At 39.3% G+C, this 22231-nt stretch overlaps 1 protein-coding gene across 1 annotated transcript in view; it reads right to left on the reverse strand.

Annotated features, from left to right (window-relative positions):
• The window catches only part of SH3GL2 (SH3 domain containing GRB2 like 2, endophilin A1), a 92635-nt gene that overhangs the window by 15325 nt on the left and 55079 nt on the right, over window positions 1-22231 (reverse strand). Inside the window, exons 2-3 of the mRNA XM_032096548.1 lie at window positions 3130-3198; window positions 863-935 (exon numbers count right to left, since the gene is read on the reverse strand). Of these exons, the coding sequence (XP_031952439.1) occupies window positions 863-935; window positions 3130-3198 (142 nt within the window). The remainder of the gene's footprint in view (window positions 1-862; window positions 936-3129; window positions 3199-22231) is intronic.

The following is a 22231-nucleotide window of genomic DNA, read 5'->3' on the forward strand; positions in this document are numbered from 1 at the left end:
CATGTAATTCTCCATGACCCCAATTGAACATGTTGTTCCATCTCCCCATGGAAAAGACTCATTGGTTTCTATTTTGAGGGTTCAGTTTAGACATGTCTGATAACACTTGGTTTTCTGTCCTTTTCTCCAGTATGACATCAAAAGCTCTTTTGCACCATCCCTTTTCTGTAATAAGGATGGGAAATTGCCAGAGGTCCAGAGGAAAAGGAGAAGAGGTATCTGTTCTTGTGCCATGAAGGAAATTGCTTTGAAACTTTGCCTTTTTTACCATGGTCTGCAAGGACTGCCTGGTCCTTTTCCTTCACATGGCGAATGACTGGGAAGGTAAAAGAAAGAGCTGTCTTCTGCAGACACTCCTACCGTGCCTCTCCTGGTCCCCACGCGTGGGCTGATTGCAGGGCCTCAGCTGCCCCATGCCCAGGGTGGTGCCTGATGTCAGGGCTGCCCCAGTGGCTCCCACTCCTGGCTGGAGCTGTGGGACGGGCGCTGGCTGCAGGCACTGCCCTGCTGCCCTGGGCAGTCCACAGCTGTCGCCAGCTTCAGGGGAGGCCCCCAGGCTCACATTGCTGACACACAGGCTCCTGCAAGTAAATGCACCTGGTTGGTGGGCATGTGCTGCCCACTTACCCAAAGTAAGAAGACTCAAAAGGAAAACAAGCCTTCCAAAGCCAGTCTCCATTCACCATGACAGCCTAACATAGAGGCCTGTACTCATCTCTGTTGCTTACTTCACGGTAACTTCACCAATTTTGTGTCAGCCTTAATTGCACCAGTGAGGATGAGATCTCTCAGACTTTATACTGGTAAGAAAGAGTGTTTTCAAAAAGTGCTGCAAAATTGTAAAATTGTGAAATTAGGTTACCTGGATTTGGCTGAAGATACTCTATTGTCTTTGCCATTATTTCCATAACTGCCCTGCTGGTAACATCCACTTTCTAAAAGACAGAGGGTTAAACAAAAAGAAACATGAAAGTTAGACAAAAGGAAGAAGTTTTTCTCTCATTTTGTTCTTATAAATTCTTTTAACTCTTCTTACAATTTTATTTTTATGTACTTCAGAACAGCCCTGGTGCCAGAATGGTGATAATACCTGGAAAACTACTAAAGCGTGAGTCCACCATTTCAGTTTATAGCAGATCCATTCTAAAGTAAGGCCATCAATACAGAGTACCTCAGGATGAATTAGGAATTTGATACATTGTACAGCATTATTGATACATTTGATCACTGCACCGTGCTAATTCTTTATATAACCCTGGGTATAAACTTTTTGATAGAACAGTCGCTGACAACTTTTTGGATAGCTGGCTATCTTTGATCCCCTAATAACTGCCAGAAAGGAAGTAGAAGTCACTCAAAATCAACCACTAATGATAAAATGGGCTGTTTACCTCTTCCAGAGCAAGGTCTGGTAAAATTGGGGTAAGGAAGACTAAATATCACTCAGTTTCCAGTTTCAAGAAACCTATCAGCATGAATGCACTGACCATTTCCCCCTGGCTGATTCCTATATTTAGGATTTTAAAATACTTAGAACTGAATAGCATTACTTTCTTCTACTTTCTTCTGTATTAAGAAGTCTTCCTTTCTCAGAAAGCAGTTCCTATCCACTTCCTAGACGAATGTTGCAAAGTATGCAACTATTCTCACTCTCAGAATCAGGTCTCAAAGAAAAAATGCTGCTTTGGCAGATTGGGGGTCCCTGTAATGTCCTGTACTCTGTATTTATGAGGACACATTGCATTTCTCTTCAGGGTAGCTTGTGTCCTACAGAGTGAACTCCTTTACCATAATGGCAAGTTCCTATTTTAAAAAAGAACACCTGAGATAGGTTGGTTGCATCAGGCTGTCATGATGTCTTTCCTGTTTCCTGTTGTCACTGCCATCTGCCGGGTCTTGCTCTATCCTTTACACAGAGAAGCAGGAGAGGTCTGCCAGACTTGGGTGAATAAGTTGCTGAACTGCCTGGCAGGGAATGCAGAAATGGTTAGGAGGCTGCAGAGGATAGTGGGGGCGAGGGAACAGAAGGCCAGGGACATGCAGAAGGATTATGTCCATTGCCTGCAGAAAAGCTGGCAGTGGGCACAGGGCCGGGTGGGGAGTGTGGAGGCAACTGATAAGTTTACACCACTTCTTTCTCAGCTCTCAGTGCTCCTATCTCTTGAGCTGCCAACCCATGCCAAGCACAATGTGGGACTCACACCTGGCTGTTGTGATGTCCTGTTTTCCACTCTAAACTTTACACTAGTTTTCTGTATCTTTGTTAACATCTTCCAGTGGGAATGCCTATACTTGCAACCCATTCAAACAGAAGCTGAGAGGAAGGGGAGAACCCAACTCTGTACTTTCTCTGTAAGAAGCACAAAGGATATGTCCTTTATTTTGAATCCAAGATTTTTTCCCCACCTCATTATACAAAGGTACAGATAAACAGCTTCTTCTTCTCTTAATCAGAGTTATATATCAGATACACACCTTACAAATCTCATAGCACAAGTTTTTATTACAAGATTTGACAGTACTTTTCAAAGTTGAAGCCTGAAAAAACCCTGCCCCTATTGATCCTTTCAGGTGAAATACTATCACTGCCACACACAGGTGTGGCTTTTTTTTCTTTTTTTTTTCCTCTCCACTAAGATACTCAGCGCTGTCACTGCCAGCCTCACCAAGCAGCCTGTTGGGAGGGTTAGCCCCATCTACCTGAAACATTTGGCCAGTGGAGACTGCCTAACAGGACCTCTGAACCTGTGAATGAATATCCCAGTGCCACTGTAATGCCCAGTGCCTTGATAATCAAGGAGCTGAGAATTACAAGCACCCTTGCCACTGAAATAGCCGTCTTGTAAACAGACTCAGTTTTCAGAGGTCCTCTGCAAGGGTTTAAATACAGCTAATTTGTAGCTGACTTAAGCCTCAATCTCTGAATGAAATATTTGCATTATAGAGTGCCATACATTACATATCCCTTGGTCAGAAAACAAAAAGAAATAGAAAATGGAAAACTCTGAATAAAAGCTGAGTATTTCAAAATTCTCTGAGTGACTCAGGGACAAAACTTTTGAAATTCCTGTCCTAGAAAGAAAAAAATGCTTGGTAATAATGAATATATGCATCTGTATTTAGACTTACCCTTTCCATTTCTTTGAAATCATCATCTAGCTTGGTTCCTTCTGCACCTCCTACTTTTTCACTCACTTTCTGCAATTAAAATAAGAACAATAAACAGATTCAGCAACAACTGAAAAATCTAGCTACGACATTTCCTTGTAGAAATGCTAGGATTTTTTTCCTGTTAAGTCAGTACAACCATCACACTTATTCCTTCTGAAAAACTTGTTTCAAACACACTCTGAAGTTAAACACTCAGAAATAAAATATTACTGCTCAAGCCTCAGAGACCCAATCTTTGACCAAGGATAGAAACCATACCTAAGCACAGAGCAATAAGAAGCTCCCAAGGCCAGGCTCTAGCCATCCAGAACGCAAGAGGCACCCATGCCTGAGAACTCTCAGATACTGACTCAGCCCAAAGTAGTAAAAATCAAAAGTTTATATATAAACTTGATAGACAGAGAGAAAGACAGAGAGATTGATTAAAAAAACCCCTATATTCACACCATGAAAGATCTTGAGTGTTACGTAAATGATACATAAAATACCCAACTCACTTATCTAGAAAGAAAGAAAGAAAGGCAACTCTGGTAGTATGACTTTAGCGAATACTATGGGTTTTTTATAAAATATTCAGTTTGAAAACTAGTTGGAAAATTATATTGTGCTACTGTTTCATTTCCCTGATACAATGTAATACATTGAACTATGTTTCCCTTTACAGTCAGTAATATTGACAATAACAGACTTGAAAGGAAACTGCTATGCAGCAACATTCAAAATGGATTTTAGCAATTACATTGTCAGTCACAAAGTACTTTAGTGGTATAATCCTTCAACTAAGTCAGGTGCACATGATCCAGTGAATATACTAATCTTTCACTGGGATGGTGGAACTTGTCATAAGAAATTAATCAGACATATGAGTTATTAACTACTGATTTCAGTGAAGTGACTCCAGCAATAAACAAGAAGAAAGAAAAGAAAAACTGCACTTTCCCCCTCTTGGTTTTAACCACTGTGATAAGTCCTCCATAGTATTTTTTATTATAAAGAGGAGGAATACCACCAGTCACTCACATGCAATTAGTAAAATCCAGACATCTGAATAATTTTAATTTCACTCCAGTTCACTACAACAAAACTGCAAGTGCATCATGGCCAAGCACTTACTAATGCAGGCTGTAATTATCTATGCAATAGGAAATAGCTATCAGCTCTGTTTGTTTTCTCACAAATTAGTAGCCAAAATGGTGCATTAATGAAACAACAATACTATGGAAAAACCAAGGAACTGTATTTCTCCCTTCTTTCCTGTGCAAAAGAGATATGCAAAACCGTATAGACACCCTCTTATCAATAACTTGAACACAAATGAATTTTTGTGGTCTGTATTACTAAATTGTGCCTTACAGAGATGAGTGAAGTGCCACAAAATATTCAAACACAGTACTGCTAGGAGTAGTGGACAAGGGATAGTTTCAGTGTCCTAAAAGTTTGTATTCATTTTTAGTTTCATGAATGAATCTTCTGCAAATGGATATCCTTCCACAGATAATTCCACAGATAATACAGCTAAATCGACACAGGAGCTTCCTACCATAAAGATTTCAGATCTCTGAAAATAACAGTATGCTAATATGCTAGCACTTAAATATTTAAGATAAATTTTAATACTTGTAGTTCAACTCTAAGGATACAAAGGTAATTTAACTCCCAGCCCTTTTTGGCTGTAGCTCTACATTTCATCATTTTGAAATATTTTCATAGTTGATGAGGATTTGCAAAGACATGGCTTATTATCCCCACAGATACCCTAAACATCCTAATTCACATCTATAAATGATAGCGATTGCTCCTTTCTCTCATATTCATCACTACTCTAGCTGAGGAATGTGTGACACTCTTAAAAGCACAACCCTACAGATTGCTGGAGTGGTTACTGCGAAGTCAAAAAGACAGGTCATCCCTCTCTTCTAAACTTGCTTTCAGTTTTTGGTCACCTTGTCAATATTAGGCTCACAATTACCATCAAGAGTCATTCATTTAAGGTGGCTAAAAAAACTATGTACTAAGCAGAAAATTAATTTGTAAAGCTCTGTGTCAAGTACTGTTACAAACAAGAGTGAGCCAAAGGAGAGAGAGATGAACTGTTAAGCCTTCAGCCCCTCTGGGGCTGGGAGTCTCTTCTCTCGGGGTAGTTACATCACAGGCCCTCAAGGAACTGTGTTCACCTCCATTAGCCAGACAAACCTCTGGTTTGGAGAAACACTGACAGACCTCAGGAAACAAACAGCTGAACCAAAATCCCACTTAAAAATTGAAATACCATTTGGTTTTGATTTTTTTTTTTCCTTGAAGACAACCGTCACTCAAGCAGTCAGAGAGGAGAACTCAAGTTAAGAATTCAAATTCAAGGATAAAATGTTAAACCTTCAACTGTTCTTGCCCCTTGGGGCAGAAGGGTATGATCTGCTCTAAAGAGGGTGTCTTGGGGTGACTTGATGTTGTATTCCCTATTGCTGCACTATGCCCAGAAATTAGTATATATGCCTTTCTATGCCTTTAAACTGAGCCTGAGAGGGGAGAGAGAAAAGTGTACTTTTTCAGAGCAGTTTGTTTTCATGTTCCAAAGACACAAAGATAAAACCTGTCTGCTTCTGCAGAGTTGGAGGGGGGAAGCAGCCTGCTTGTTTTCCAGCCAGCTTTCGGCCAGTTTTTCAGCTCCTTTTCAACAAAAATTGAACTTCTGTTTTCCTGGGACTTCATTTTTTTTCCCTTTTTCTCTGCTGGACTGTTTCAACATCACAATACATCAGGAGGAATTTCCACCAAGGCCTTGGCCCTGGAGGGGGGCCCACCACCCCGTCCCAGCTCCAAGGAGGGGGAGAGAGAGAGACTATGGAAGGACTCTGAAATTTTCCCAGGTTTTTCTCTCCACAGCGAGAGATTATATTATTTAGCATTATTTTTTTTTTTCCTGTGTGTTTGTTAAACAAATAGTTTTTATCTCTTTCACTTTCTTTTGAGGAAAATTCGATTTTTCCCAAACCTGGTGGGGGAGCGGTGGTTTGTGGCCTGCTTCTCTCAGAGGATATATTTCTAAGTTTGGCCAAACCAGCACAGAGGGTATCACCACCTTTTCAAGGCCATAATCAAAAGAGATCAGGTGGAACCTTTGGTCCTGAAAAAGACATTTGCAATAGGGCCCACATCTATGCCATTCTAGTAGTATTGACTAAATTTAGACATATTTTTCAGTCTGTTTATGTTCATCCTCCAAATCAACTGTTAAAGCATTTCACTAAGGCTACCACTCCATCAATACCTAAGATAGTCAGATTTTATTATTAGAGGTCATGAAACCATGCCAGCTTCCATCAGCTCAGGATCTGCTCTTGTGCCAAAAATTTCAGAAGCTCTCAGGAACATTGTCTGCTAACAGCTACAGCTACTCAGAAACTAAGTCTCCCTTGCTACATCATTTCAAGGTTTCAACATTTTGGTTCTCGCTTTACAACAGATTTAAAATTAATCTTTTTAAGGAAGGAGTGGGTATTCTGAAAATATTTTTATGAATCAAGAATATACAGACTTCTTCTACCCCTACAAATGTCATGTTTTACTGTTGGGATCTTCATACCTTATTTCACTGAAAAACAGTGCTATAGAGTTCCTTAGAGCAAATCCCAGTTTTATAAAGATCCTATTCCCACCCGGGCAGAACATGAATTTGACATCTGCTGGTCAGCATGGTTTCATCAGGAACAAAAAAATTTGGCCTGTTTCCTACAGTTAGAGGAAAAAACCATTTTTTTTCTTTTCCCCAGCAGTTACTATTAAAAACACAGATTTTGGTAAATGTTCACAGGAGCTGGAACATAAGCCATAGTAAGAGTAATGAGGTTTGGTAGATGGATTTCATGTGAAAAACAAAACTTGTAAGCCATTTGTACCATTTTTCATATATTTGTGCAAATAACCCTTTTTTTTTTTGTTGGTGTGTTGCCGTGTTATGATGCAGCATGTCAAAGGACAAAAGAATGTTTGTGCAGTCACTATGAATATCTTGAAAATTCCAGTTACCTTTTAGAGAATACACTGATGATCACTTGCTTAGACAATGCCTCATACCACAGTCCTCTAAAGATGTGACTCTGATGCTGTCATCTCTCACAACTCACAAGATATTAATACAAATCAAACGCATTAAACATCTATTCCAGAACACTGCATTGTACCAGAGTTCTGAACAATTCACAGGTCAAACAATTGTGATCAGAAACCCCTGCAGAGTATGATATGACACTACCCAAATTTGAAAATGCAGTAAGATCAGCATTAAAATACACTAGTTGCCACCTGAGTTTGCAGCTTGATGATTTTAATAACATACTAATTTGGCAGCATGTATAGATAGCAGCTTTGTTTCTATACAGGAGTAGAAAAACAGCTTTCAATAGATTACCAACACAATACACTGCCTTTTCCTATGATGCAAATTGAATGCCCTGTTTGCAAGGCGGTGATACCACAGTAAGTCCGAAAAGTAACAGTCTCCTTATTGCATCCAAATACGTATCCATGCTACATACCTTCTATTCCTCAAAGGAAGGCTGTTGACAGCATAGTCCTATCAAATTGTCACACAGTGGACAGGGTGGTAGAAGGAAAATTTTTATTAATATGAAAGCTATGGGAAGGAGTAATGAATGAAGTTACATATTCAGAATGGAGAAAAATAATGCTTTCCGTTGTTCATGCTCATTAAATTCAAGTCACCCTCTTGATTTCTCATTCCTGATTGCTCAGTATTTCTTCCACAGGTTTCTAAAGTTCTTCCATGCCATTTTTGCCATTTTGAGGTTTTTTTGTCACAATAAGGAAGCACAGTGACAGCATTATCTTAAGGTTTGTTAAGGATTTTCAGAAAGGCTCTAAAATGCTGTGATGCTTTCTGAGCTTTTCAAACACAAGGAAGATATAGCTGACTTTCAAAAGAAAGTATTTTAATGGGAAGAAGTCTGTGTATATATGGTAAAGATTTGCCAACATTGCAGGCTTTTCAGAAGAAAATATTTGAAAAGGAACATTTTTATTTAAAAAAACCTCACAGTCTCTAACCAAAACTTTTTTTTATTCTATCACTTCACACACTAGAGTAAGAAAAAAACTGCCACTTGAAGGCTAATTTTTGTGTCTGGATGATCCTGCATTGTTTGGCATTTATGGTATCAGAATTTATTACCATGGAAAACATGTGACATCTGCAATTTAGATTTATGATCATGACCCTAGCTCTCTGTAGCTTAGGAAACATCTTGTGGCAAACCACATTCTCAGCAATAACAGTCAGCAAGAGAGGAGCTTTTCTGCTTATTCAGATAAATTAGAATAGAAACTATAAGAAAAACCCACCACAAAAGCATGTGTAAATTAGCTGCATTTTAAGAGTTCTTCTTTTTCAATTGGCATCAAAATATAGAATAAAAGAAGGAGTTTTCCAGATTAATATGGAGACACCTTATCTCAGAAACATTAAGAGGCTGAAGAAAACATCAGTGTTGATTCACAGCACCTTATCATGTACTGAAAAGGATTTTAGCTGATGTAGAGTGATCTTGCTCAATTTTTCCAGAATAACCATCTAGATGAGGCTAGTCCTCATTTACAAGCCAAATGATCCAGTATCATTAATTTTGGAAAACTTCAGAAAACTCAACAATTGTGATAATCTCACAAGAGCTAGAAGTATGTGATAAGCCTTACATTCACACTGTTGTTATTTGTTAGTGAAAGTGAGCAAACCCCACACTTCCATTAAATACAACAGATTTCACAAGGAAAGCTTATCACACTCAATGCTGCATTTAAAATTATTTTAATTTTATTGTATTTTTCTTTTAAATATGTAAGCAATTTGTGAAAAATAGAGACTGTCAACAGAATACATGAGAATACAAAAAAGCCACTTCACTAGTAAAATGAAAATTTTACATACATTTAAGTTACAGCAAAGTCCATTTCATTAGTAAATTCCTCTTCTTCAGCTGTACAGCCACAATGGCAGGCCACCATGCCAGCTGGAGCTCAGCAGCAGAAGATCCTTGCCTTACAGAACTGCTGCTCTGTAAGGAGCACAGTGATACCGCTCCTGTCACAGAAGCTGTAATGGGTCATGAAGACAGTGTGATATTTCAAGTAAAAAAACCTAGAGATCTAAGAATCTCCAGAGAACTTAATTTTTATCTCCTGTTTTCATTGAGACTTCGATCATGTCATTGAGGCTTTGCTTTCTCCTTGGCAAAAGGAAGAAATGCATTTGCAAAGCACATGGGAAAATGGTTAGCATTAATTTGCACCTGGTACTGCTTGCCATCAGCAGCATATCTAACAGAAATGTTCGTGGTGTATTTTAGGTACGCATCTGCCAGACAAGCCTGAGATCATCTTTTCTTTTTCTCTTCTGTCACTCAGTAGATATATTTCATCAGGGAATAATATAGTCTGTCCCCTAATGACACTGAAATCACTTTCTTCCAGCTAGAAATCTTTGTTTGCTTGCCTGTTCCACCACAACACCAAACTAGCCACAGGCTGGCTAGCTTTATTCACCCTTAAAAGTTCCCTTGACTCTGCTGTTGGATTCAGAGTGTGAACAATAAAGTCCACTATTCAAAGACCAGGAAGTAAACTGAATTTTGGAAACTCAAGCAGGGAAGGCTATGACTGGACTCTAAAAGGCTTGCCTTCTTCTCTCACAAAGCATCTTCTAAATACCCTTTATATTTATACAATAGCTTGGCCTTGCTAGTCCTCACAGCTGCTAGTAGTAGGGCCCACAGCCCTGTTTATTAGTTCCACTAACAGTCTGAAGGCAGGTCACAAAGCCAGGGAAACTGGCTATAGATGTGACATATGTAAGACACAGGAACTGTCAGTGTGAAAGACAAGCCATTGCTAAAGCCTGTCAACCATGAATGAAACTCTTTGTGGGATAAGCTCTCCAGTAATGCCAGTGTGGAGCAAAAGTAAAATATCTCAGTGGAACGATTTCTTCTCAAGAAGGATACGTAAAGGTCAGGATCCCAACCTCAGCATCGTTACGTGGTAAGAAATATGCATTGTGAACCTGTGAACCTTGTGAACCATGTTCATACTCTTTGCACTTAGATTCAATCCCTTTTTTTTATCTTCAGCTAGAGTTGTCAAAGGGGAGGGAAGAGGGTGGCTGGAACAATCTGTTCTTCAGTTTGATCTAGTCTTTTGCTTTGTAACTACTACCAAGGCCCATACTGCAGAATTTCTGCAACTCCAGCAATACAGGGGAAGTCATTCACATTCAGCACTAGCGCACAATATGAAAGTATGCCGCAGGCTTCTGCACTGACAGGAGTTACTGCAGAGTCTCTGCTGCTATGCTGATGCATTACACCGGAGGCTGTCCTCTGGTGAGTGAAATAAAGCTGGGTGAGGGCAGGGAAGGCACTGCTGAAGAAGCACTGGTGTAGTACTGCCCTGTGCTGCATCTCTGTAAGGGAAGTCCCTGTCTAGAGGCACCCACCATGACAGATGAGGAAGGCATTACCCTCCGGCCGACAAAAATTGAAATAAATGTTATGCATGCCAGTCACAGAAGTGGGCTGATAGCTGAGACATGGCAATGTATCCATGATAACAGAATTAATTTCATGCATTTAAACTTATTATTGAAGTCTCTCCTGTTTACCAAACACACACTACAGGAGGCTGGCTCTCTGCAAAGTTTAAGTTCAGCCAGAAAGCTGATCACAACTCCAGCACCTCTGAAGTTTAGAGTGGCCTTGGGAGCTGACAAAGAGAAGCTGGCAGAAGCTCAAAAGCTGACAGAGAGCTGAAGACAGTCAGAACACTGTGTGCTTTTTTTCAACACTCTGTCCCCAGCAGGACACCAGTACGAGAAAAAGAAGTTGGTATTAAAAAGGTGGCTGTGCTGGCTGGAAGACATGCCGATCTCTGGTTTTTTGCAGTACAGAAAAGGAGCAGAGAATCTATTCCTGTATGGTATCTCTACTTCTGATGACAACAGTACCATGATTTGATCAGTCTCTATAGTGAACCTGTGGATAATAAAATGCCCACAAGATTTACTTCTGTGCAAAGGGATCTGGATTCAGACCCACATTTCTTACAAGTTCACCACACAGCAGTAGTGGGAGCCCTGCCCTATACTGCAGTGCCACAGAGAAAGAAGACATCTGTGCAGTATTTCTGAGTGCCAAAAAAATTTGGTAGCTGCCTGTTCCTTTAATGTAAGCAGCTCATTCAGCTGTGTGGTGATAAGGAAATTCTGAGAGTGGCAAAACTAATCCAAAACCACTAAAAATTTCTGGATTTCTCAGGTTTCTTTCCTAGAAAGGTGCACAGCACCAGCTTTCTCATCTGGAATGCTACCAGTTGCCAGCTCCTGACCTATCATGCTATTATCATGAATAACTATCGGGTTTGTATTTGAAAGAGTGTACACCATAAAATGACATATTCATTCAAACTTCCATACCTCTCTCATGTCTCCAAAGCAATTTTTATGAGGCTTTCAAAGACAGCTTCTTCCTCTAGGTAGGTAGAATTGCAGCTTTGAATTTTGTTGCTGTACTTTAAGGCAGATGAGTTGCATGTGTACAATATGACAATATATGGAGTGGAAAAAGAGACAAAGAGAACACAGCCCAGGTATCCATCCAGCTAGCATCCTAATGCGGAGCATGTTTATGGATCATGATCCATCTTAGCTCAACTACACACATTAACATGTTTGCTTCATCCATGTGGCTTCTAAATTCAGCAGAAACTATGATCTCCATCCCACTACTCCACTTGGCACATGCCTACCTTACCATGTAGCAGATGCAACCCAGGCACAGGTGACAGGAACCATCCCATGGTTTCTGAAACTATGTCACCAGACCACTTGTCCTCACCTGCTCCATTTCAGCACAAAACTGTGTTTCCTGCAGCAGTGGCTTAAGATGCCAGCTGGGAGGCTGAGCTCATGCTCACTCCTCAAGAAGAATGTTTAGTCTTGGCTACTGATCCAGCTGACTTATATGTACTAGACATCAACTTTGAAAAACACTGGAGTATTTCACAGCAGTGAAAAACAGTCATAGCAGGTAAAGAGTGCTAGGGCACAATCTACAGCTTGCTAAGATCTCCACAATAAAGAGCCCAAATATTTGATCAGCATTATGCAAGCAGTGATGCAACAATATTGATTGGTAAAGCAGACTCTACTACACGTGATTTTGTTAGGCAGATCAACTGCTCATTTTTACAGAGCATTAGAGCTTTGGGGGTGTTGTAATTTTTCTCTCAATACAGGAATTAATTAAAGTCTAGCAGAAATAAATAGGGCATAATCTGGCCAAAAAAACCCCCAAAACCAACAAAAAACCCAAAAGAACAGGCAAAATAACAGCAGGAGAAATTTACAGCAACTAAATTCCATTTAGGATGTAGTTTACACCTCTACCTAATATATATTAGTCTACATGCCTTCTGCAGGGTGAGAGTCAGCCTAGTCTTTAACATCTGGAAATGTGAGAATGCAAGGAACATTCAGAAGCTGCTAGAGGATAAGAGAACAAAACATGGCTTAAATATGATTCATCAATTTAGCAGCTGTACAAACTGTGCTATTGTGAAGTTGCTCTTGCTACATTTGAAAAAGTGTTTGCTGGAAACTGTCACTGAATTAATTGTTATCTGTCTAAGAGAAGACATTAAAATAAGTTTATGAGGAAAAACCTGTCTGTAAGCTGTTGCTAGTACTGACATACGTTTTATTTCTGGTTTTCCTACTGCTACTTCATCTAAAAGGCAGTCTACACAGCACAGCGAAGTGCCAGTCCAAACTATTTTCTTATGCTGTTGGCAGTGTTGATAGCTTATTAACTACATACAGAGCAAGCCAAACCCATCCAACACTTCCAGTTTGATAGCAGCACATTTAGAAATTGTTGAAATCTGCTTAGGCTTTAACTTTTTTTACATAAGCACTATATAAATTAAACCAAATGCCTTCCCTTTAAACTGATGTCCTGTGTCTCAACTTACCATGCAAGAGCAATATATCCCAAAGCCTGTTCTCAGGAGCTGAAGAGCACTGCAATACAACAGTAATGCTCTGTCAGCCACTGGGCATTTGTGGGGTGACCTGCTTGATGGACTGAAATGGTGGCATGCCTTTTTGTGCTTCTGAGAGGTATGCAAGAGAAAAAGAAGAGAATGGGGACTGAATGAGTTAAAACTGGATGAAACATACTCAGATATAAGAAGAAAATGACTGGAGGCACCACTTAGCCTGACACTGTATTGTGTTATGAGCTCGCTACACAGAGCAGAGGCAGTGTTTCTTCTGCAGCTGCAGCAAGGTGAGCAGATGGTTTCTGTCAGAATCCCTGGCATGGAGGAAGAGAGTCCCTTCCTACTAAAATGAAGGCATAGCCACAGCCTTAGGGATTAATATTTAAATTTGAAGATGATAATTTTCCTCCTTTCAGCACTGTGTGTATCAGCTACCAATGACAAAGGTAATTTTAAAATGTAAGGAAACAAAACCTGCATGAACAAACAAGAGACCCGCCAAAAGAACCTCTGACATTCAGGCAGCTACACAAACATATTTGCATTAAGCAAAAGCAGAGCTGAGCCTGCTGCTCTCTGATAGGTACTGCTATCTAAGAGATACCAAAGAAATTAGAAAAATGACCATAAAATCCCCCTGAAAATAAATGATACAACAGGATTGATCTCACTGACTGGCTTATGACTACGGTCACATCTGATCATAATGCAACATGGATCAACACAAACTCTGCCTTAGTTGCAGTAATGAGTCTATGGTTCTAGCTCATATTCAAGATACTTATGCTCTAAGGAGGCTCCTGTGACAAAGGAAAATGAGAACCTTTCAGTAAGTTTTTAATTTACAAAGCAGTGTCTTACTACTAGAAGGGAGATACAGATTTCTGAGAGATAAAATGAAAAAGGCATTTTTGCTAATGTTAGCTCACAATTTGTTTGATGGAATCCTGACAAAAATGTGATTTTAAAAAAGAACAGCATAGAAAAACTCCCAAACAACAGAGGACACAGGTCCTCGGTCAAAGGGCCTGCAGCCAGCTCAAAACTTGTAAAATTTACACCTTTGAATACCTCAAGATAATTGCAGTCTTCTACAATCAGTCTTTCAGTCTTACATAGCAGTCAAACCTCTGAGCCATTGTGGATCTATTTATATACATACTGAAGTTTCACAGAAAAGAAGAATGTTCCTCTTCATGTACAAATTCAGTTGCTTTCTTCTGCCTTTTCCCTGTAACTTTAACAGTATATGAGAATAAACTATGGCAGTTTATGAAGTCTTCAAGACCTGGTTGTGCCGGCTCATTAAAAATGAGGACTTTGAATTTTAAAAAGTGATTTGGAAGATGCAAATGTGGAAATGCTTACTTACACTTCTTAACTTTTACAAAAATATGAGAACAGACAACAGATTCTTTCCTGAATTGCCTTCTGACAGTTAATCCATTTTTATGTCCACTCCCTGCCCTCAGTGTTTGGAACTCCATAATTCATAATAAAAGTGTTTTTAAACTCCCTAATGAAAGTGTTCTTAAACTCCATAAGCCCATGCAGGAAACAAAACAGGCAAAGTAGATTTCAATGTGCACATGTACATGCACGCATAAATAGATTGCTTTCAGAGTTGAGATAAAATATGTCTGAAAAATACTGATGTCTTCATAAAAAATAAAGGTAAGATTTTATAAATGCTGCCATTTCATCCTTCCTAAACCATACCAGAGGCACGTTCATCTGAAAAATGGGCAATCACCTCATAGACAGCGCACTCTGAATAAGACCATACCTACATAAAGGGGGCAATATTCACAACTAAGAGTACAGAAATGTAGACGTGGATATACACTACTTGGTGCTAAACCCCCACCTGATTCTTTCAGCATGTTAATGCAGAGGAAGAGGTATCCTAAGCATCTTTCTTTGTAGAAAGACTGCTGCATATTCATGTCAATTTAAGTTACACAGCAATAGTTTAAACCTGTCTCATCCCATTTAGAAAGACCACATCTGTCTTTAACAGACTTGTAAAGGCAGTCCTTACAGCCCATGCCCATGGACTCTGCCTCCACATCTACAGCCATCTCCCTGACACCTATTTTCTCCATTTTGTAGTATACAGCTGACATAAGACACATCATACAGTCCTTGACATATGCATGGAGACTTTACAGCTTCTGTAAAAGACACGGAAGTTACCATCTGCTACCTGCAAAAGAGTACTGCCTGGCAGAAGAAGAGAGGGCATGTGAAAAAAGCAAGGAAACCAGATCATAAAGGAGACAGGCCCTTCAGTTGGTGTAGCACACGTGAATCAGCTTCCATTTCATGACACAAGTAATTCTTGCAGATGCTCTATGCTGCCCTATCAGTGGAAGATTCATTTCTTCTTCTTCTTTCATCTGTTTTCTTAAAAACACGTACACTGTGTTGCCAGGCATTGATCTGCTTTGTTCCAGGTTCTATCCCAGAGGTACTACATTTCATCAAAAGGTATCTTTGTACTTTCCAGAATGAGATAAAAGGGACATGCAAAATAAAGCTCTGAAATGCATAGGATTCCTCTTCCATTTGAAATAACCTAATGAGAAATGTTTTAGAAGACAGTCACCTTACACTAGAGGCAAAAGTAGAACTTTTTCTTCCCTCCATCCTCCCCATGTTTTCCATACTGGCAAGTATTAAAATAAGTCTTGAATTTTAGGATGAAAACACGTTGCAGTCTGCATGGGATATTAAAGCATGTATGATCCTTTATGTTCATCTGCTAATTAAATTTAGTACAACATTTATGTTCAATATTAAATTTACCACGACTTTCAATATGAAACTTATTCTGTGGTGATGTAAAAGCAAAAATTAACAAAAATGCAGACCAGATGAGGTTTAAAATGTCAAAATTTAAACATAACAACCACAAATGAAAATACAGCAGTAGCCTCTTAATGAATGAGATTAATTAGCCTAATTATCCATGTGTTCAGAGCTACTGTCCATTTTGCAGACAATTAACATGTTCATTTCACCCAGACAGTTTTATCTTGGGGACGTGAGAGGAAGAATAAGTTGGACTCTGTATTCTTACAAAGTCTCCAGACCTATAGATGGTTGTAAAAGAAACACAGAAATACTTCACTTGTTTACTCTGCCTTGGAAGCTGCTTAGCAGTGTACACAATCTGAGGTAAAAAGTAATTCCCGGGAAGCCCTAAATCTTTTACACTGTTGTTTCTTGCTTTAAAATACTCTATTCAAATTAATTTCTGAAAGAAACACACAAGCAAAAATCATACACAGAGGTGGTCAGCTTTAAACATATAAATATGCTTTGTTGGTCTTGAACTGCCTTAATGCACCTTCCATCTAGAGAAAATCCTAGACTAGCCTGCACAAAGCATTCAGTGACAGGCAGAAGCCCCTTGCATCTTCTACAGTACCATCTGAAGGCTGTTGAGTCTATGAGGAGAACAGATTTTTCACTGTTATCTGCTTGTGATGGTGTCACACGTACACATAATTTAAAAAATATTTTAAACTCATTTATCCTCATAGTCTTCAGAAACCCAGTAAACAAGGAAGCCCTGTATTACAGCTGAAACTGTACCCCTACAGACATCTTAAGACATCACTTCTTCTCATATGTGAGTGGGTCTGTTATGCCACTGGCTTTGAAATGTTTTTACAGTGAGGTATTTCACTGAATGAGCATGACTTAAGCCAAGTCCTGTAATCTCCTGCGACCAGATTTCAGCACATACACATTCTTCCCTACACCGTATCAGTAAAAGGATGGATTAATGAGGATCCCAGTCTCCACCACGTCTTTCAGTTAGAATGTTTGTGAAGTACAAATTTTCTTGGCAGAACAGTAGCAAAACTTGCTTCTTAGCAAATGTGCTGTAGTTTCCAGAACTGACCTTTTACCACAGAGCTCAGCAGAAAAATTCCCACTGATTTTACAAATACAGAATCAAGGAAAGCAGCGGTGTTAAGGAGTGATGTAGTGTTAAACATCTGACCTGCTTAGTGGATGGAGAAAGGGCTCCGGATGTTGCCTACCTAGACTTTAGTAAAGCCTTTGACATCATTTCATACAATATTCTCCGGGAGAAACCAGACAAGTGCATTTTTCACTGTATGAAAAACTGGCTAGATGGCTGGGCCCAGAGAATGATGGTGAATGGAGTTAAATCCAGCTGGTAGCCGGTCACCAGTGGGTGTTCCCCAGGGTTCAGAATTGGGGCCAGTTCTCTTTAACATCTTAATGACAGATGAGGGGATTGAGTTCACCCTCAGTGAGTTTGCTGATGATACCAAGCGGAGCACAAGTGTTGGTCTGCTGGTGGGCAGGGAGGTTCTGCAGAGGGATCTGGAATGGCTGGAGAGATGGGCCAAGGCCGAGTGTGTGAGGTTCAACAAGGCGAAGTACCGGGTCCTGCATTTGGGTTACCACAATCCCAGGCAGTGCCACAGGCTGGGGGCAGAACGACTGTAAAGCTGTCCATTGGAAAAGGACCTGGGGGTGCTGGTGACAGGAGCTGAACATGAGCCAGCTGTGTCCAGGTGGCCAAGAAGGCATCCTGGCCTGTATGAGAAATTGAGTGGCCAGCAGGACCAGGGAAGGGATCATGCCCCAGGTATACTCAGCACTGCTGTGCCCTCAAGCGTTACCAAGCATGGGAACAGGCTGCCCAGACAAGTGGTTGAGTTACCATCAACAGATAATGGTGTAAATGATGGTGCACTTGGGAGCACATGGCTAAGTGATGGACTTGGCAGTGCCAGGTTAAGAATTGTACACATATAAGTTCATATAAGTTCACATGACTTATACAGTTCAGAAAACAGTTATTATTATTTTAAATGTGTTTTCCAACCTAAACGATTCTATGATTCTATACCAATTCTATAACAAATGCTGCATTCTGCTTATGAGTAATCTAATTTTAAATTAATCTTGTTGAGGTTCTCCTCATAAGCTTCTCATCCTTTATATACCTTTTTCCTTGGATTCTTGAGTCTCTTATGTTAACAGAAAAGTAACTGGAGTTGATAACATTGTTCTAACCAGATCTCAGAAATACCAGCCCAAAAGTAAACAGCAATGTTAGACATTTTGGAAAAAAGCTTTTAAAGAAATGCCAACCTTGCAACAGTTTTACATTTCATTAGTATCTATCAGCTGCTATTTGTTACAATGTAATACAATCAGTATTTAACCACTATAGGGCAGCAGTCCACAGATGAAGCCGTAAGTCTTTTGCTTTAAACACGATTTTATGTGGTTAACAAGAATACAAAAAAGCTTTGTCTACTCTAGGGAGTCATTTGCAAAACAACCTCCTTCATGGTTAGAAGTAGCCTGGCTTCAGAAGTCCTTCAGATGCTAGGCTGCCATTTGGGACAATAATATTTCCAAACTACTCAGGAGGGGACCTTTACTATGCAAAACCAGGTGACTCACCTACACCTGGTCTCCCAGTGCTGTCAGCAAAAGTGAAAGTCAAGTAGTTTACACTATAGCTATTCTGTCAGATAGATATAGTAAGGACAACTTAGACCTGAAGATGGAATCGTAAGAAGCAGTAGCATAGTGGCATGCTGAATTACACCTACTGCTGTTCATGAAAGCTGGGAAAGAAGGAATGAATGAAAGTATAGCTACACTTTAGGTATGCACATCCCAAATATGCAAATGATAGTACTTTGATTCTCTAGATTAAATGAAAATGTGGAAGGTCAAAAATTATTCATACAAAATCCAGTGATAGCAAGCACCATGACCGTTTCCTAGGTACATCATCCTTAACACTTAGCTTTACAGGATAATGGCATTACACCATCCAACATCCAAAAAAAAAAAAAAAAAAAAAAAGACAACTTCTGTATCTTCTCCTTAAGACTAAAGAATGATTTGTGTCTTGAGCTACTACATTGATTGGCAACAATAATTTGGTATGAAATTTGCAGGATAGTTTTTCATCATCAGTTTACATTGTGTTAGGGATTACAATACATATCAATACGGATTAATGGGTTTTTTAAAAATAATAAATAAAATTATTGTATATAAATAGTATATATATGTATAAATGTACATATATAAGTGCTAGTATTTCTCTCTTTCACCATTAGCTAATGGCAATTCAAAACCCAGGATTTTAGTGGTTGCAAAGTATCTAGAAATGAAACTAGGAAGTATGGAGACAGATAAATCATACTGGATTTTGCAATATCTCCTTTTTCATACTCCATTTATGCTCAATATGTCACTCACTTTGAAGTTGTGTAGACTGGTGGACAATAAATTAGCTATGTTGTGAATATGGATGAACTGTGAATAACATTTTCCCTGTGACCCAATTCTTTAGCTACTCTGTGACTGATAGGATACAGAAAAATAAACCATTTTTTAATCTTCTCCTTGAAATATGCAGGAGTTGTGATGGGATTTAGAAATCTGTCACATTGTGCCTCCTGATTATGGTCCAAGAATCTCATATCCAGACACTCAATGCCAATATAAACATGGACAAATGCTAAACAAGAGATACAAAAAAAAAAGATATTCTTGACACACAAGTATAGCAGAACTTTTCAAAAGCTAAAAGAACATCATTTATAAAGACACTGTGAATTAGCTTGGTGAACACAATCTGACAAATCAGGGCAAAAAATTGTATGGATACATATATTCTTGGTGGTCTCAATACTTACTTTTCACTTCTTACTCTTGAACCCTTCCTTAGGTTCTCCACTACAAATATGTGGACCATGACAAGGTGGCCATTAAATCCTGCTTGTATTAGAACTTTTACTAAAGAGATACATGGGAAAGCAAGCTTTGGCCTTTGCAGTGGTGGAAAACCAGGAGCTTGGAGAAGACTCCCTTCCAGCACCACCGAAATGTACAACTGGTACTGCCATTACCCTTCTGAAAGGGGACGGGGGTTGTGGGGAGGGGTTGAATTAGGAAAACTAAAGCCAACTGCATCTCCTTTTAAAGATGTCAAAAGATGGTAAAAAGTCACAACCCAAAGTCTTTTTCCTAAGGGAAGAAAGGATACTCCCGTCTACACACTATCTCCTGTACTTCACAAACATGAGGCAGCATCTATTTGTGGAGCTGTCAGAAAAAAATCATTACAAGCTCTTGTGTCCTGGTGGCCACCCAACCATTTGCTTTTATTTCTGATCACTACATACCACAGTATAATCTGTTCATGCATCAGTTCTGCCACGAGCTACCCTGACTTAGTATTTTTACAGTTTCAGCAGCAGTACAACCTTTGCTGAGATAACCTGGCAGTGCTCTCCATTCTCATGACTGATGACACGGTTTTTTTTAGTAGAAAGTGGGGAGATGAAAAGGTTTTGCGGCTCTACAGTTTCTATTTCATTCTCAAGCTTATCTTACCACAGCACAGCCACTCTGAAGGATAATGCTACTTTAAATTACTGAGGAAATTGAAGAAAGAATTACTGTGCTTAATGGAAAAGAGCATGTAATTTGCTCTTATAACAAACATTTTACTTATCTTTAGGAGTAACTGATAAGTTTCTAATTCTTATTTGCTGTATAAAGTTCTTTTGTGAAGTTGGGCTTTTTCCAACACACTTTTTCTTAACATACGATGTTGCTTCTGTCAAACAGAGCAAAATGAACAGTTAGAATTGCAAATGAGTACTCCCTTCTCATACTGTGGGCGTGTCAGAAAAAAAAAGGAAAAAAACCCCTAAGTTTTACGTATTAAAAAAACACCCTAAAATAAGGACATTATGCCCTCAATAGCTTTATCAACAACAAATTTTACAATTATAATAAAATTTGAAACTGAAAAAAGAAATCAACACAAAACAATACCAAGTTACAGTTTTGTTCTCCTGACACAGGAAAAAATTCCTATGTAAAATTCTGAGAAATTTTAGCTCTAAAAGACTGCAAGATTGGGACCAGATGTATTAACCTACAAGCTGACAGAGCTAGCCTTTTCTTGAAATGAGGCTGCTAATGCTTCTATGTCACTGCTCTTTGCATGAAGAGTAGTATCTACTTCCTCAACTTTTCTCTCTTTTGTATCCTGGAGCTGTAAGTCTGCCTGGGTAACACTGGGACTATTTTTACACACAGTATATACCTCATCATGCTAGTTCAATCTATCAGGACTTGCAGGCTTGCCACTGCTGAGGCTGAGGTACACACAGGCTTGCCAGTGCTGAGGAGATGTACACCGGAATTTTGACATACAAAATGCAGCAAAAGGATATGTCTAAAAACTAAAAGCCTCTCACATTCCTCATGAAGCTATAAAGCCTCCTGCAAGCTGCAAACAAAAGCAATAAAACTGAAGCTTTTATGACACTGGCCATCTCATGATACAATCAAGGAGATGACTGATCTGAGCTCTGTTCAAACAACTCAAATGATACAGCATGATGATGTTTTGTTCTTCCCTGCAATCTCTTCTGTGTAATAGCTTCTGGTTCAGATGCCCTTTGTAAAGTTGGGAACCCACAAGATCAGTACCATTAATAACTTCAGAAAGATTTTTACAGTTTAGGGCATCTGAACAATACCCAGAAATAGTAACTGCCAGTACACTATAGAGTCGATTTAGGTATGTTTAGGAATTCCTCAAACAGTTTGAATTAATATTTTGAAACAAGTGAAGGGAAGAAGGAACTCACAGAAAGTGGAGGCAGTCCAAAAGAAACTATTAAGGTCATCTAGTGCACAGGAGAAATTTGTACGTGGATAGTACATATTTAAGCAGGTTGCTCTCAGCTTCTACCACAAAAATTCTCTGCTACCTCAGAACTAGTTTCAGTGTCATGCAAGTTAGCAAATCTTCTGCAATCTTGAAAGGCTGCAGAGGGCAAGAAAATCATGCTCTTCCTCATATGATGAATTTGTATCTTACAGTATTTCTTGGTATCTTGTGTTTTTAACAGATCGTATGGAAGATACCTTGCACTGGAGGTTGGTGACCTGTTGATTC

Source organism: Corvus moneduloides, chromosome Z (genome assembly GCF_009650955.1).
Source record: "Corvus moneduloides isolate bCorMon1 chromosome Z, bCorMon1.pri, whole genome shotgun sequence".
NCBI classification, from domain to species: Eukaryota; Metazoa; Chordata; class Aves; order Passeriformes; family Corvidae; genus Corvus; species Corvus moneduloides.